This window comes from Antechinus flavipes, chromosome 1 (assembly GCF_016432865.1).
Source record: "Antechinus flavipes isolate AdamAnt ecotype Samford, QLD, Australia chromosome 1, AdamAnt_v2, whole genome shotgun sequence".
Classification (NCBI taxonomy): Eukaryota; Metazoa; Chordata; class Mammalia; order Dasyuromorphia; family Dasyuridae; genus Antechinus; species Antechinus flavipes.
Window position 1 is genome coordinate 35,245,021 of NC_067398.1, and position 19,221 is coordinate 35,264,241.

The 19,221-nt window shown below is 33.3% G+C and overlaps 1 protein-coding gene across 1 annotated transcript in view; it reads right to left on the bottom strand.

Moving 5' to 3' along the window:
* Positions 1–15,390: 15,390 nt before the first annotated feature.
* Positions 15,391–19,221, bottom strand: part of CNTN3 (contactin 3) — a 433,701-nt gene continuing 429,870 nt past the window's right edge. The window contains exon 23 of the mRNA XM_051980952.1: positions 15,391–17,407. Within this exon, the coding sequence (XP_051836912.1) occupies positions 17,304–17,407 (104 nt within the window). The 3' untranslated portion in view covers positions 15,391–17,303. The remainder of the gene's footprint in view (positions 17,408–19,221) is intronic.

A 19,221-nucleotide genomic window follows, 5' to 3' on the forward strand; every position in this document is an offset into this window, starting at 1 on the left:
CAAAATTTCATTGCACTATGTAATATATTCTTCTTCTTCCTTATATTTGTCTGTTTGAAAGTGGCACATTAAAATCACATATGATTATTGTGCTATTTCTTTTTTTATATTTCATTAGGTTTTGTTTTAAAGATTTAGACATTATTCTCTTTGATATGTGTGTGTATAAGAGATACTATAGATAACACATATAATTATAGTTTAATTCTTTATGGTATCATAAAGCATTATGTAATTCTGTTTCTCTGTAATATATACATTTTTATACTTTTCTATAATGACATAAAATGACGCTCTAATTACTAATTTTCATTATTACCAATCCTGCTTTCTTGGTTTAGTTGAGATATAATAAATTCTCCTTTGGCCTCCTCATTTTACCTCTATACCATTAATACTTAAGGTTATCATCGTTAACTTTGCATGTTTCTTCTCCGATATATTATATACTGGGTCTCTAATAATAATGAAATTGATGGTAACTAGCTTGAGTTTTCTGCAGTTTACCCTACTTGAAAAAAATATGATATGATCCTTGTGTTCCTCTTTCTACACAGAGAACCTCCCACTTCCTTTTATGATACCAGTAATTGGAATACATACATACATACATATATATATGGAGAGAGAGTGAGAGAGAGAGAGAGAGAGAGAGAGAGAGAGAGAGTAAGAGAGAGAGAGAGAGTATATATATATATATATAATATATATATATATATATACACTCTATTAGTGATGAAGATAGATGAAGGAAGTTACATATACATTAATATATAATTAGCTTTAATTCTTACTTTCCTCAATTTTTTTCTTCCATCACTCATTTTATTCTATTTTGCTTTTGATGCACTTTTTAAAAAATATTTTCCTTGCCTCATCCAGGTAAGTTTCTGAACTCTTCTTTTTTCCCACTGCTTAGTTTAATTGACCTTGATGTGAGTGGTAATATGATTCTTAAGAAGAACTAAATCCCTTTCCCTCATCATTTTATTTTCTAGGGAATTTCTTCTTGATTCTCCAGACTCATAGGCCAATTCCTCCAGGATGGGATTTGGCAGCCAAGTGGGTGTCTGAGCAGCCTTTTAAAGATTACATTGCTCATCTATTGGTGTGACAAGGGAGCTAAAAAAAGCACCCTAAAAATTGTCTATTTATTCAACCCTGGCCTGATTACCAGGGCAGATAGGGATCTCACCCTGTGGTTGAAACACATCAAAAAAAATGTCCAAAAACTTCTGCAAAGATTATTCTATTCATTATCTGGACATGGGATGGGCATATACTTATAGAACACGAAATTCAGGAGAACTGAAAGACAAACAGCTCTTGCTGTGAAAGAACTCACCAGGTATCACAAATAAATAGCAATGCAGAGTGAAATAAGGCTAGCAAATGAAAGCCAGCTTACTGAAGTTGGAGCTAGAAACATGGTTTTCTGAAGCAGGCACAGAGAATAGGAGTGCCATCAAAACTAATCTTGCAACAAGCTTGTATGCCTACCAAAAAAGGAGGGAATGACAGCTCATGACAATGCAATTAGCTCTTACAGGAACATGCAATGTCACCATTATTAATGTCTATGCTGCCACCCTGGTGAAATATGATGAAGTCAAAGAAAAATTTTATGTAGACCTGGAGAACCTCATATCAATGTGCAAAAGAGGACAAGCTTATAGTTCTGGGCTACTTTAAAGCTAGAGTTGGTTCAGACTGTCAGATATGACCAGGAGTCCTTTGGAGGAATGGAGCTGAAAACAGCAACAGCAATGGTCACTTACTTCTGAAAACTTGTGCCTCTCATGACTTTCTCATCACCAATATTGTCTTCTATTTACCTAAATGGATTAAAACCGTGGATGCACCTTCATAGCAAATATTAGCATTTAACAGGCTATGTCATTATAAGAAGATGAGGCAGAAAGGATGTGAGAATGAGAAAGGTGATATATGGCACAGACTGCTTGAGTTGATCATAAGTTTAGCCTCTCCAAGCTAAATATTCACATTCAACAAAAGTTCTTTGGGGTAGCAACTCTATACTTATAGATTTGTCAGTGTCCTAATGGTTCCGTTCCATTCCCAAATTCCAGCTCAATCTAGATAATGTTGACTATCCCTTATTTCAGTGTCAATCAGTCAACAAGCATGTCAATATAATGCTTAATTATATGCTCTGAGGTACAGATGACTATCAGAAGCCTTAATATCAGTTTATTAGTATATTTTCTCTGATCAGGAACATTTCATTGTTGACTTGGAAAGAAAGCTAAATTAATACATGGTGAGCAACAGTGGAGCAGAAAAAGAGTGGACAGCTTTCAGAGATTTGGTATACAACACTACATTTGCTAATTTGGGCCAAAATACAAACATCAAGACTGATGAAAATGGTGGGGAAATTTAGAAACTGCTAAATGAATTCCACAGAGTATTCCAGTAGAATATTTCATCCATCTCTAAGAAAGCAGCATTTAATTCCATCAAAAGTAAAGTATAAGACAAGAGTGATGCAAGATTCTTAGTTCAGCTAAAAGGCAAATGAATTTATGCTGATAGTAGCAATCCAAAGCAATTTTATGATGCCCTGAAAGTTATTTATGGGTCAGAGACCTATGATGCTTCTACTCAGTGCTGATGGAACCATATTGATTAGTGATAAGGATATGATCCCAGAAGACTGAACATTTCCATAATTTATTAACAAATTAATCAAGGCAGAAGCCATTGATCACTTTCCTCATGTTGGAATCAATCCCCCCTAGCTGAAGTTTCAACTGAAGAAGTTTGAATGCCATCAGACTTCTTTTATGTGGTACAGCACCTGCTGCTGATTCTATTCCAGCCAAGATTTATAAGGTGAAGGTTCCATTGCTCATACAAAAGCTGACTGTAATTTTCTGGGTTATAGGACAAGAGGAGGTTATTCCCCTGAAATTTAAAAATGCCCATATTGTCCATTTCTATAAAGATAAAGGAAATTGACTGTATTGTGACAATCACAGTAGAGTCTCTTTCTTAGTTATTTATGGCAAGATTCTTGCCATAATTCTCCTTAATAGATTGATCCTTCCCCAGGAAAATAGTCATTTGCCTGAGTGTGTGCCTTTAGAAGGAGCTAAAGGACAGTATGTATGGTATGTTTTTGTTGCCCAACAACTCCAGGAGAAATGTTAGAAGCAGAATGGAAGTCTGTATATAACATTTGTAGATCTGACCAAAGTTTTTGATACTGTCAATTACAAGTGCTTATAGAAAATTATATTAAAATTTGCTTGCCTGGAAAAAATTATCAGTAGTGTACATCAATTTCACAATGGCATACTTGCCCTGGTTCTAGACAATATATGATGAAATCACACTTTTCCAGTCACCACCTGGGTGAAACAAGGCTATGTGCTTGCTCCCATGCCTTTTAGCATGATGTTTTCAGCCACGTTGACAAACACCCTCATTGAAGACAAACATGGCATCAAAGTCAGCTACTACACTGATAGTAAATTCTTTAACTTGAAAAGGCTACAAGCCAAGAACAAAGTGAAAGGAATACTAGTACATGATTTTTTATTTGCAGATGATTGCATACTCAATGTAGCCTGAGATGCAACAAAATATGGATCAATTTTCCACGACTTGTACCAATTTTGGCCTAACAATTAACATCAAGAAAAGAGGTACTCCATAAGTGTCATATCATCCATGCACAACCTTTGATTACAGCAAGTGGAGAACTTTTGAAAGCTGTGGATAAGTTCACTTACATTGGCAGTATACTTTCCAGAGTTGAGCACATTAATAGACACAGACAATGCTAGAGTTAACTCAATGTTTGGGAGGCTCCAAAGGAAAGTGTAAGAGAGGAGAGGTATTAGACTGACTACCAAACTGAAGGTCCACAGAGCCATTGTGTTGACTTCTGCCTGTGAAAGCTGGATAGTATACCAGCCCCATGACTGAAAACTGAATCACTTCCATGTGAATTATCTTAGGAAGATTCTGAAGATCTCCTGGCAGGATAAGGTACCAGACACTAAGGCCCTTTCTTTTTTTTATTAAAGTTTTTTTTTTGTTTTTCAAAACATATGCACGTATAATTCTGCAACATTCATCTTCACAAAAACTTGTATTCCAGTTCCTCCCCCCGTCTGCCATTCCCCTCCCTAAGATATCAAGTAGTCCAATATATCTTAAACATAATAGAAATATAGGGTAAATGCAATATATGTGTACATATTTATACAATTATCTTGCTGTACAAGAAAAATCAATTCAAAGAAGAAAAAGTGATGAAGAAAATAAAATGCAAGCAAATATTTAATAAAAAGAGTGAGAATGCTAAAGTTGTGAACCACACTCAGTATTCACAATCCTCTCTGGGTGTAGATGGCTCTTTAGATCACAAGAACATTGGAACTACTCTGCGTCATCTCATTGTTGAAGAGAGCCACATCCATTACAATTGATCATTTTATAATATTGGTATTGCCATGCACAATGATCTCCTAGTTTTGCTAATTTCATTTAGCATCAGGTAAGTCATATAAACTACTTATTATTTCTTATAGAATAATAATATTCTATAACATTCATATATCATAACTTGTTCAGTCATTCTCCAAATGATGGGCATCCTTTCGATTTCCAATTTCTTGCTGCTACAAAAAGGGCTGCCACAAACATTTTTGCACATGTGGGTCCCTTTCCCTCTTTTACATCTCTTTGAAATATAAGCCCAGTAGAAACACTACTGGATTAAAGGATATGCAGATTGTGATAACTCTTTGGGAATAATTCCAAATTGCTCTCCAGAATGGTTGGATCCATTCACAATTCCACCAACAATGAATTAGTGTCCCAGTGTTCCCAAGTCCCCTCCAACATTCATTATCTTTTCCTGTCATTTTAGCCAATCTGAGAGGTATGTGGTGGTATCTCAGACTTGTCTTAATTTGCATTTCTCTGATCAATAATAACTTAGAGCACCTTTTCATATGACTAGAGATGGTTTCAATTTCTTCATTTGAAAACTATCTGTTCATATCCTTTGACATTTATCAATAGAATAGCCAGAATTCTTATAAATTTGGGTCAATTCTCTATATATTTTAGAAATGAGGCCTTTATTAGAATTCTTGAATGTAAAAATGTTTTGTTCCAGCTTACTGCTTCCCTTCTAATCTTATCTGCATTAGTTTTGTTTGTACAAAAACTTTTTAACTTAATATAATCAAAATTATCTATTTTGTGATCAATAATGATCTCCAATTCTTTTTTGGTCACAAATGTCTTCCTCTTCCACAGATCTGAGAAGTAAACTATCCTATGTTCTTCTAATTCGTTTATGATATTATTCTTTATGTCTAGATCATGAACCCATTTCAACCTTATCTTAGTATACCATATTAGGTCTGGGTCAGTGCCTAGTTTCTGCCATACTAGCTTCCAATTTACCCAGCAGTTTTTGTCAAATAGTGAGTTCTTATCCCCAAAGTTGGAGTCTTTGGATTTGTCAAACACTAGAATACTATAGTCATTGACTATTTTGTCCTGTGAACCTAACTTATTCTACTTTCTTTCTTAGCCAGTACCAAATGGTTTTGATGACTACTTCTTTATAGTAGTTTTAGATCTGGTACAGCTAATCCACCTTAATTTACATTTTTTTTCATTAATTCCCTTGAAATTCTTGACCTTTTGTTCTTCCAGATGAATTTCGCTATTATTTTTTTCTAGGTCTGTAAATTAATTTCTTGGGAGTTTGATTGGTATAGCACTAAATAAATAGACTAATTTAGGCAGTATTGTCATTTTTATTATATTTACTTGAAATATCCAAGAGCTATTGATACATTTCCAATTGTTTTGATCTGACTTTATTTGTATGGAAACTGTTTTGTAGTGGTGTTCACATAGTTCCTGACTTTCCTTGGCAGATAGAATCCCAAATATTTTATACTCTCAACAGTTATTTTGAGTGGAATTTCTTTTTGTATCTCTTGCTGTTTGTCTTTGTTGGCAATATATAAAAATGCTGACAATTTAAGTGAATTTATTTTGCATCCTGCAACTTTGCTAAAGTTGTGAATTGTTTCTAGTAGTTTTTAGTTTATTCTCTAGGGTTCTCTAAGTATACCATCATAGCATCTGCAAAGAATGATAATTTGGTGTCCTCATTGCCTACTCTAATTCCTTTAATCTCTTTCTCAACTCTTATTGCCAATGCTAGCATTTCTAATCCAATATTGAATAGTAATGATGATAGTAATGGCAGCCTTGTTTCACCTGTGATCTTACTGGGGATGGTTCTAATTTATCACCATTACATATGATGCTTGCTGACGGTTTTAAATAGATGCTATTGGTTATTCTAAGGAAAAGTCCATTTATTACTATACTCTCTGGTGTTTTTAATAGGAATGAGTGTTGGATTTTATCAAATTCTTTTTCTGCATTTATTGAGATAATCATATGGTTTTTGTTAGTTTAGTTTTTGATATAGTCAATTATGTTAGTAGTTTTCCTAATATTGAACAGACCCTGCATTTCTAGTATAAATCCTATTTGGTCATGGTATATTATCTTAGGGGTGACTTTCTGTATTCTTTTTGCTAATGTTTTATTAAAGATTTTTGCATCAACATTCATTAGGGAAATTGCTCTATGATTTTCTTCCTCTGTTTTCATCCTATCTGATTTAGGTATCAGTGCTATGGCTTTATCATAAAAGGAGTTAGATAGAAGTCCTTCTTTCCCTATCTTTTCAAATAATTTGTATCGTATTGCAATTAATTGTTCTTTAAATGTTTGGTAGAATTCACATGTAAATCTATCTGGCCCTGGAGATTTTTTCTTAGGGAAATGATTAATAACTTGTTCTATTTCTTTTTCTAAAATGTGACCATTTAAGTATTTTTTTCCTCTTCTGCTAATCTGGGCAACCTATTTTTTGTAGAAAATTCAAATGTTCACATGGACTCTTTGTGTCTAACCTGTGGCAGAGCATTCTGAGCTTATATTCATCTGATCAGCCATAGTCAAACACATTATAACATAGGGATTTCACTTTGGTCCTCTTTGAAAATGAAAGACAACAACTAACCATTCTCAAAGCAAATTATGGATGACAAAGGAAATTTCAAAGTTAGGGGGAGAAAAACCTCCTCTTTCCTTCCAACAGTGATTTATTATAGCAAAAAGTATCTGTGGGTATCTCTTTTCCCTTGTTGTTCAATGAAATACTCTCAGCAGTTTTTGAATGATTATAATGCCTTTTATGTGTGATTAGTTGTTCATATCCTTGTAAGCAAAATGATCTTTCAGCCAGGCATCAAAGGCCATTGAGCTGCCTGTAAAAATTCTCTGAAGCAGAAAAAAGGAAAAAAAAAAAAAAGTCCAACCCCTGTCTTATCTTCTCTTCCTTGTATCTGATTCCCACTTTCAGACCTTATGTGTCTCATTATAATCTCTCCAGGTTGATACTCTCTTAATTTGTCATCTACCTCTTTAGATTGCTGTGAGTAAAGTGTCTTGGAGCTTCAGAAGTTATAGAAATGTCATCTCTATTATTAATTACTTGTCATTATGGTTCTCATCTTTAGGAAACACAACCTCTTTTTGTGTGTCTCATAATTTCTTGGCTGGTCTCAATCTCCTGAGTGCTAGGAATTAATGGAACCAGAGGAGAGTGTGACTTAAGCTTCCTCCACCATTTTATAGGAGACTTAATTCTGAATAAAGAGTGCAATGGAAGGAGATAGAATTTGAAAAATCTTGAGTTAAAATTGTGGTTCTGTGATTGGATTTTTGTGATTGTTGGAACATTTCAGTCATGTCTGACTTTTAGTGACCCCAATTTGGATTTTCCTGGCAGGAATATTAGAGTGATTGTCAATTCCTTCTCCAGGTTATTTTACACAGGAGAAAATCGAAGCAAACAGGATTAAGTGACTTGCCCAAGATCACACAGCTAGTAAGTGTCTGAGACTAAATTTGAACTCATGAAGATGAGTCTTCCAGATTCCAATCCCAGTGCTCTATACGCTGAGCCACACTCCTGCACCTTTGCTAATTGGGATAATTGTGGACAAGTTATTTCACTTCACTTCATCTATTTTTAAAAAGGGGATTGGGTCAGATGACTTTGATGCAGTTTTATTTGTAAATCTATGGTTCTAAGAAGTTACTTGACTAATGCCACACAACAAATAACACAGCTGAGACCTGAATCATCATAATAATAGCTATTATTTAGGTGGCACTTGAACAACTGTAAAGTGCATTACATGATTTCCTTTGAGAAGCAATATGATATAGCGGAGAGAAGGCAGACCTAGAAAAAAGGAAGTCCCCCCTCTGACAGATTATAATGACTGTGTGATCATCCTATGACAAGTCAATTAATGTTTCAGTTCCTCTAGCAACAGTCAGTGAGAATACTTCACAAATGTTAGCTATTTTGAGAGCCAGTGTGGCAGAAATGGATAAAGAGCTGGCTTCAGAAACAGGGAAGAATTGGATTCAAGTCTTATTTCCAATAACTCCTAGATATGTGCTACTGGACAGTCAAGTAAAGTCTTGATGATTCCAACAACCTTCAAAAATAACCACTGAATAGGTGTTAAGTCTCCATTAGTGGACAATTTCCTCATGCCAGTCAAATCCATAAATAAAAAAAAAAAAATTTGAGCTCCAGGATCTTATACCTCTTCTAAAATTTTTTTCATGAAGCTAGACTTCAATCCAATAGACTTTTTGAATTGTGGAAAAGGAAGAACTGGAAGTTTGTCTCAAATGGAAGAACTGAACAAAAAAATAAATGTTTTAGTAATATTATGAAAAGACTTTTGAATTTATGGGCCCCTATGAAAGGAACTAAAGGACTCCCAGATGTTTCCAGACAACACTTTGAGAATTGTGAGTTCAATAGAAGTCAAGCCATGTTCTAGATTAGTTAATGGACTTCTGTTGGTCTCTTCAAACAGGAGAAGAGAATAATTCTTCAGAGGTTGCCTCAGAATAAACCTTCCCTTAGGACCCTTCAGTACAGGGGCTCAGAGTCACTATAGCAAAATGCATCTTAACCTTTTGGCATAATGAATACTTGTGTTCTCCTAAAAATGGAGGATTGTGAGGCACACAAAACAAAGAGTAGGGTTTCCTAAAGATGAGAACCATAATGACAAGTAATTAATAATAGAGATGACATTGCACTAGGCCTTGAAACCTCCAAGGTGTTTTTTACTCACAACAACCTTAAGAGATAGGTGGCAAATTAAAAGGGAATAACTTGGGCTGGTGAAGCTTTCTCAGACTAATATATTTAAATGCATAAAACTACATTGGATTACAAAGGAAACTATACTGAAAGTATTTATACTAATAATTTCATTTATAGGTATTTATACACACACATAAAATATGAAAAAATAAATGAAATTATTAGTATATATGTATATATACATATATATCTATATATATTTGTATATAGTATATTTAAAAATGTGAAAACTTCAAGGATTATAAGTTGAGAACTCTTATCATAGGAGCTGTAAGGGATCTCAGAGGCCATCTGATTCAAACTTTTCCTTTTTTTGAATGAAAAATTGAGGCTAAAGGAAGCCAAAGTCACACAGTAAACATCTGAGGAAGGGTTTAAAGGTTGCTTGCCTCTTTTCGTGGATTACAGACAAGTATTAGAAAGCTATTCTGTAGTCAATACATTTTCCCTCAAGCAACTCAGCTGTCCTTCATTTTCTTCCCTGCTTACATTTCAAGAGGAGCAACAGCTGGTCCCTAAATTAGACCTCACTCTGCATTAAAGACAAACATTAGGGCTCTACTACAATGGAGTTGTTTAAATGCAATCTGGATAACAGCAAGATTACTAATAAAGTTAGGAAGAGTGGGGGGCCATGACAAGATCATTCTGATGACTTCCCAGTAGGCCAGTATTTCATGCAGAAGCTTGGAGTCTTCAAAGGAAAAAAGCATCTTGGTCCATATGTATCCTCAGTTAGTGGCAATTTTTACAATCTTAAACTTGCAGAGTACATCTGATCACCTTTCACAGGATTTATGGCTGATTTTTACTCCCATGATGGTGAATGATCCAGTTGAAAGGGTTTGGAGAGCTTTTGATAGGATAAAAATGAAACGAAAATTGGCAAGGATAAGATGAGTGGATACTCTGCCAGTTCCCTGGTAGATCCTTTTGAAGGGTGTGATATTTAAACAGCTGATGATGAACTCACACTCGGGGCTCTACCTGACATTTTTTAATTTAGCCTTGTATGTTTTAAAAATTATTAACAAAACATTTCTATCAACTTGATACTGTTTCATTTCCTCATAAGCTATCCTGCCCATACATTTTTCATTATTTATTGAATTTCTCTAAGATCAGTCAATAAACATCCCCTGATTACTTAGGATCCTAGCATGTTATGACAAGGTCTTTAAGTTTGTCATAATACTGGAAATCATTAAGGTAAAATGATCAGAACTCTCCTTAGAGTTCAATAATAATTGCACTTGTAATGAATAAGAATGGGAAATTGACCAAATAAATCCAACCCAAACTGATAAATTTCTCTAAGATTGCAAGCTGTAATAGGGGATGTCTCTTGTAGAAGCAAAAAAACTGATTATTATCTATATGTAAATCAGAGAATTATAGGGAAAATAGTACTACATTGAAATAGTTAAATGTATATGTGTATGTATATAATTATTATGAGACTATTTTTTTTTTATTTAGACAACTCCATCTCACTAATTGCCAATTTCTGTAACAACTGCTTTGGCATGATTTCACTCTCAACATTTGTAGAAGGGTTAACACAAATTATAACATATATCATTCTAATATTTGAAAGCAACTAAGGCTAATTTTAAAATGAAGGTAACATATCTTCAGCATTAGAAAATTAGACTTCAGGAAAGTGTTTCATTTGGATAAATAAATCAATATGCTAATTGTTTCAAATTTTCTTTATTTTTCTGAATCCAAAATTCATTTGATTTTTAAATCATTATAGGATCATAGACTCATAGGTTCAAAGGGTTAAAAGATTACTTGCATGCAGATATGATTGCGTTTTATAATTTTACTTATCCAAGTTGATAAAATTGAAAAATGAGCTTGCCATTATATAACATAATATTGCTTTCATGTTAATAATCTTGATATTAGTCCGTTCTTGGTTTAGATGGTTTTCTACATATGAAATATAAGCAAAATATTTATTCTTTTTATTCTCTACACAATGGGCTGGTAATAAGGACATCTGGGCTTCAATACCAGTTTTTAATAAAATAGTGGATTTGACCCAAATGATTTGTAAAATGCCTTTCAGTGCTAACAATCTATAATGCTATCAATATTTTCAACAATCTAAACAGAAATTTCTACTTTAATTTCTCATCATAAGGTGGATATACAATCCTGATCTTTAAAAATATATATATATGCCAGAGGGGTATAAACTCTGGCATTTCGAACTCTCTTCATTTCTATCTCCTCCTGGCTTTCTTGACTTCCTTCAAAGACACTCAAATCACACATCTACAAGATGCTTCTTTCCATCCCACTTAATGTTAATGCCTTCTCTTTGTTTTCCTCTAACTTCTGCTATCTACATCTTGTTTTTATGTTATTGTTTATATATTGTCTCCCTCAGCAGATTAGTAGACTTTTTGAAGGCCGGATGATCTTTTTGCAATTTTTTGTTCTTATCTCAGTGTTAGCTTCTTATCTTGACTTTTATTATGGGGCTGAGAAAGGACCTTGTGTTATCTAAGGAATAACCCAGCTAAAATTCTCCAGTTTGGAAGTTGATGATTGTCCATATTGAGGGCCTCTCAAATTGTCCTTAGGAGAACAGCTGCTTTACCCCTTTATTTTTGCTGCTCTGTATTCATTTTGTGGTGATGTTCTGTTTCTGAAGGAAACTTTGAGAGTCTGGAGATTTCTGACCTATTTTACCATCTTTCCAGAATGCCCTGCCCTAGGCACAATTCAGGAAGACAATTTACTAAGGTAAAGAGAGAATGATTGGAGGGAATATTCACCTTGATCAAATCATAGTTCCTTTGCAGGAAAATAATATAACGACAACAAACTAAAACAAGAAATGACTATAAGTGAAATCCATTGTTCTCTTTAAAAAAAAAAAGAATTGAATTCATTATGAACACTTGAAACACAACCTAATTGCATAACATCCAGGGATGTGCTGGTAAATATTTAACAACTAGTTCTCTGAGGGGAAAATAAACAGACACACATACACATTAACACACACATACACACTTTGAAATTTAATCTGCATCATTAACATTTTCTTAAGTCTAGCAATCAAGAAAACAACAATACACTAAGCCCTGATTTGTTTATTAAAGATTTCTGAGGTATAAATATTCCCACTGAAAATTTACTAAGCTGGTATGAGCTGGTTCCAGCAGACCCTTCACATCTTTTCCCTGGCATTCTCATAGAGGAATTCTAAAGATTATGGGTCAAATTCATATTTCTATAGGAATAAAAAAATACATACACACAAGAAGAAATTGAGAGGCAATTTGCCATAGTTAAAGATCCAGTCTTGGGGTCAGAAAGTACGACTCTATCATGTACTGACTGTGGGACTCTGGGCAATTCATTAACTTCTGGATGGCTCAGACAATTCTGTATGACAATAAGTTGCAGAGCAGGTGTTGATCTTGGCCAGTAAAGAAAATTTGCTTACAGTGAGTTTTCTCTACTAATGTAATCAGAGATCCAGGCCTCAAAACTGAAAAAAAGTAATTTTAAAAATTGAGGAGTTCTATCATTTCCTTCTTTGTTTACAGATCAAATGATTGGAAAAGATTTTTTTTTAATTCTGAGATATTTCAGAATATCAACTTTCCTTCCAAATTTGCCTAGTTAAAAATGACTCCTATAGAGAGGTCTTCAGAGTCTCTCAGAGTTAAGAAACATGTATTTAGTCCTGGCCCTGAAACTATGATTCTATAGAAATGAGACCAATGCTTTATAGGACTACTGCCAAAATTTTCTGTTTTACAGAATTTTTAAATTTTTTTTTATTTTTAATTTTATTAATTTAATTAATATTTACATATTTAAAAGACTCTTCCAGTGGGTCATTCACTTAAATAAGTCCAGATTATGTTTCTGTTTATATGTATAAATACAAATACATGTGTGTATATATATGTATGCACATATGTACGTATGCACATGTATATGTACATATCAGATCTACATACATATATAGATCAATGTATGCATATTTAATACAGATGCATGTATACAAATCTATATATAATGATAATTTATCTTTTTTTTTTTCAGGATTTATATGTATGTATATATTCCCTTAATCAATTGAACTTAGGCAGATGTTTGGTACAATGAATAGAGCTCAAGCCTTAGAATCCTCAATTCTAATCCAGCTTCAGATACTTCCTAGCTGTGACTCTGGGCAAATCACTTAACCCATCTACCTCAATTTACATGTCTCTAAAATGGTGAAAATAATAGCACCTGCATTTCCTAAATTGTTGTGAAGATCAAATGAGATAATAAGTATAAAGCACTTAGTACAGTCCCTGGCTATGCTATATAAATGTTATATAATTGTTATTATCTTCCCTGTCATCAGAGTAACAAAATACTTCATACATTCATACATAATTCAGCAGGCGTGAATGGTTGTTGGGCCACCAGACTGAATTGTTTTAAGTTAAAGAATCATCTGGTCTTTAAAGTACTTGTTTAAAAATGTGTGTGTGTGTGAGTGTCTGTGTGTGTATAAGTATATGTATGTCACTTACTAAGAAAAATAAAAACAAAAACCCCAAAAGATGAAGAATTCCAATTACCCAGCTCATGGCTTACACTTGCACGAACAAGCCAAGGTTCTGGTATTCCATGTTTCTTTGGCAGACACTGCAGATGGACACAGGCCAGGGCCATATTTTATTCCACTTCCAGCTCCACTTTTGGCTCTTTGGATTTCTCTACAATATACCTCTGTTGGGGTATCTACTACTTTCTCTGTTTCACTTCTTTTCCTTCCTTTTATGTATTTTCTTTATGTTCATATGTAAGCTCCTTGCAGACAGGAACTGTTTATGCTTTTGTGCATATTTACTTGTATGCACAGTGCTTAGAAGAATTTTTGAGTATTCTTAATAAATGTTTGTTGCTAGGCAATCTAGAATTGAAGAGAAAGAAGACTGAATATTCCTTTGAAAATTCCAAGATTTCTTTAAGGACTTCCCACTTATTCCTGGAGCAGGGGCCAATATATCACTAATATCAATACAATCATATTGTGTGGACATGAATAATAGAACACTATCATTGCCAAAAAATTGAAATTCGGGATCACTAAAAAGACAGTGGAAGAAAGCATATCCTTGCTTAAATAACACCAAGTGAAGCTTTAAGAATGAGGAATTTCCAAGTGAAATTTAAATAAAATTTTAAAACAAAATTTAAAAAAAAACTTTAAAAAAATTTAAAAAATAGATTTAAAAAAAAGGAATTATGCAGCAGATGCAGAAAATCACCAACACAAAACAAAACAAGGTAGGCTAGTTATATATAGCAAGAGTGAGGGGGAATTGGTGGATAGGGGCTCAGTACATTGAGCAGGCCTCTGTTGGAAATGTTCAGAAAAGAAGGACAAGAGTCATACAGAATAAGAAGGCATGGATGGATGGACAGATGGAAGGAGATCAGCCTTGTTGAAGAAAGTTTCCATTTTACTGAGATCACAGATACATCAAAGTCATAATATGAGTACCTGTTATTTTCTGACATTTCCAATATTGATTTTTAAAAAGCATACTACTGCAATCTTCAATGGAATGCACACATAACTTTAAAGGTAGACAATGAACCCCTTGGTGAGAGTTTTAGCTAACATTTATATAGTACAATGGTCTGCAGACACTTTGCTTTTAAATTATTTCATTTGGTCTTTACAACACCTAATAATAGCACCTAACTTCCAGCATTATTGTCAAGATAAAAAGAGATATTTGAAAAGCATTTTGCAAGCTTCAAAGTACTACTTAAGTACTAGCTATTGCTTCTTCACCATTATTATTATTTTACGTGATATTATTGTCTGTTTTACAAAAAGAGGAAACTGAGCTTACAAAGCTTAATGATCAAGGTCAATTAGCAAGTATTACTTATTCTAAGTTCAGCATTCCATTCATTGTGCAATCTGATTGTCTTCAGGGCTTTTATAAACTGGAATTAATTGAAATATTAATGTATTTCTGATAAGACCAAGAAAAGAATTGATATAATGTCATTTTTGGAAAAGAAAGTGAATGTCATAGTTTTGCTCCAAAATATAAAAAGTACAAAAATCACTGACTAAAAAACTTATATGTTTATTAGGAAGGTCGATCAAGCAAGTATTGAAACATGGTTTAAAGTGTATTAAAATATTTTTTAAAAGAAAGGAAAAAAATCAAAATTTCAGGAAAATACAAAGAATGATAACTATAAGCAGGCAAAGTCATTAGGACATATACTAATTCCACTTTTGACCTTTTCACATATTCTGCTTTTCATTATTAGGGTCTGTACTTTAACATACTTTTAAAAATCTCAGCATTTTCCAATGTTATAAATTTTATTAGAATAATAGAAAATAATAAATACAGATAACCATAGGATACACACACAGCAGTTTAAGGAGAAAATTCATACTTTTCAATGTGAAACAAGATACTTGGTACATATCTCACAGAGATATATAGCTAGAAGTCAAATGAAACAATAGGATAGCCATCTTAGGAATGGAAATACATGAATGTTTTGAAGTAATTACTAAAATAAGTTTTTTTAAAAGTTACAACCTTCTTACATGTGGCAGGAAATACAGATTGATTGGGAAATGTTATTTTCCCAATTTGTGACCTGTAGGAAACAACCATGACCATATGAAAAGCTACTAGTCATTTATATTTTTCTAGATATATACAGTATATATACAAACCTTGCAAGAAAGTTGTGAATCTTTTTTTTTGTTTTCTATAATAACTTTCTCTTAAATTTAATCTCTAAATGCATACAGAAATGCTTCACAGTGATATCAGAATTTCACTAATCTTTATTCTTGAAAACTTTCTCATATTTTCAAATCCTGATATCTCTGAAAGTAAAAATAAGAAAAAGCTCTTATGAAATGAAATATTGGTGGAAAAGTTTGTTTTTGAAATGGTCATAACTGAATGTGCTCATTTTTACATATTCTTTACATATTGCTAGGAAAATGAGTAGAACTTAAAAAAAAAAATGAATGCTGAAAGATCTTGTCAGTTACCCCTAATAAAATCTCTAGCATTGCTACAATCTCATTAAAACATTAAGTGAAAAGTATAGCAATTGCAAAATGTGCTCTGATAGAATGATGAGTTTCAGTAAATACAGATGTTAAGAATGCGGAACTGAGTTGTGTTTAATATTTTAGATTAGAAATAAGATGTTCTCCATTCTCTAGATCTTTTGTTTTGAAACACTGTTCATGGGAAAGGAATGAAAAATTCCTTTTGAGGAGAGATTGTATATTATAGAAATTTCCACTTTATAAAATCACCAAGTGAATAAATAACACATTGCATAATATGTTTTACCCACTTCTCCATGGACATGAGTCACCCAGAATAAGCCGACATAGATGTTCCGAGATCGCCAGCATGAGTAGGGGATCCCCTTAGATGTGATCTCAAATTGACCAAAATATAATGAAGCTCAAAGCATGGGAGCTTTATAATTTATAATTTGCAAACACATTATTCATGATAGATTAAATTAATCTCTGGCTATTCTAGGAAATACATAAAATAGCATTCTCTTTGTGGATTACAGTTCTAAATCAGCATAGCACCTGAAGAAATTATCAAATCACAATATGATTATTGGAAAAATAGAGCTTCATTTAAGTTCAAGAAGATTTGAGTTTTTATGAGCCTCTGTTCTTAGGCAAAGCTTGGATTCTTCACGTAATCTTGTTTGCTGAAAAAATCTGAAGGGTGCAATATGTAAATTCCTTTGGTTCATCAAGTAAGTATTAAGGCATTTCAGTTTCCTCTAAAAGGATTTACTGATTTAAAAAAAAAAAATTCTATTTATATTTTAACTTACAGTGAAATAGAAAATACTTAAAAACAGAGAGTTGGAGAAAACCATGCATAATCACTGTATATCAAGAAAGCACTTTTTTTTTAAAGGGGGAGAAAGATTAACCAATCAATTTCCTAGAGAATGAAAATCAGTATCACCAAAGAGTCTTCACAAGAAATATGAGTAATATGCTTATGCAGCTCGACAAGAAGGGGTAGACATTCCTGACTGTTGAACTAGACCCTCTTGCATCCATATCTGTAACAGAAGGGGAAAAAAAATCAAATTATGATGGTAGCCCCACTATTGTGACAAATTCACAACAGTTAGAAAATTCAACATGAATTGTGACAGATTTATTATTTTCCCTCTTCTTATTTAAACCTCAAACTGCTCATTCTAAAACCTTTCTAGAAAAGATTAAATATTTACGTTTTTATAAAACTTTTTTTTTTTTTTGAGACGCAGTCTGGCACAGTAGGAGCAGCTAGGTGGCACAGTGAATAGAGTGCCAAGTCTCATATCAGGAAGACCTGAGTTCAAATCCAGCCTCAGGAACTTACTGTGTGATCCTGAGCAAGTCACTTAATCCCATATGCTCAGTTCCTTCATTTATTAAATGACCTGAGGAAGGAAATGAGAAATCATTCCAATATCTTTGGGAAGAAAATCCCAAATGGGATCACAAAAGTCAGATAAGACTGACAAATAATTGAAGAACAACAATAAAATTAACATTATGGAGCCTGTTAGCCTTGCCTCTGATACATGGTGTATAACTGTGGAAGTCATTTATTCAGTCTTTCAGCTGCAGATAAACTAAGACTTTAAGTGGCAGAAAATGTGGTCATTACCCTTACAAGAAGAAGTTACTCACTGGGAACTCCCCAAACTAAAGAAATCTTGGTTCTAGTCAAATCAAATCAAATAAGATTAGATCAGAAAAAAATAAATTAAAATGGGTTTTTTTCATACAGCATTATTAGATTTCAATTAACCTGAGAAGATTCCCTTAAATTTTTGTCTGTTTGAAAATATAGTTACCAAATTTTTATGATCTTTGATTAGACTCTGGATGAAAAGTCCTTTGGGTAAGGGTACAGAAAATGTTCATTTATTTGTTTTCATATATTTCTAGCCAACTAATTATCATATAATGCAAAAGCACTAGCCTAAAAAAATCAATACAAACTCCATTTTCATAATGATAGCCTCCTGCAGTCACTGTTCTGTGCAAATTCAGCAATTCTCAAGCTTTTAGGGAGGAAAGACCAGCTATGATTCAGCAGCCTGAAAAGGAAAAATAGGTCCTGCCCATAAAATAATGGTAACTCACCTTTCCCAGAGAGCCTTTGTGTTTAGCAAAATGCACTGCATCAGTGTGAACACAATTCCTAGAGTTTTTCTACTTAAAAGTAGAAGTATTTTTAAGTTTTAAAATCTACTTAATTGTAGCACTGATTAAATATTTGAGATTCCTGCTAAGGATTCTATCTCCTCACATCCCATTGGAACACAAGTTTCAAAGAGAAAAACTTTGTACAACCCTCACGGTACACATCCCATGTCTGCAGTCAGTCTCGTTGTCTTTCTCTTAATCAGAAATGTATGTTTTACTGAATTTCATTAAATTCCATTAAATCTATCCAACTTCCTTTTGACCTTTTCCTTTTGGATACTGATAGCTCAGGCAAAGACATCATCTTTCTTTTCTAATATTAAATAACATCCCTTTCAAAGATATTATGTTTTAATGAGAAAAGCAATATATGCATATACATACATACACATATATACATGTATATATACATATGCATATATGTATATGTCACTCTATATAGACATATGTCTATAGAGCTATAGATATATTTCTAGATAGATATCTACTTCTACATAGATATCTACATCTATATAAATATATAAATATATTGCTAAGGCAATTGGGGTTAAGTGACTTGCCCAGGGTCATACAGCTAGGCAGTGTCTGAATTCAGATTTGAACTCAGGTCCTCCTAACTTCAGGGCTGGTGCTCTATCCACTGCGCTACCTAGCTACCCCAGTAGATTTATAT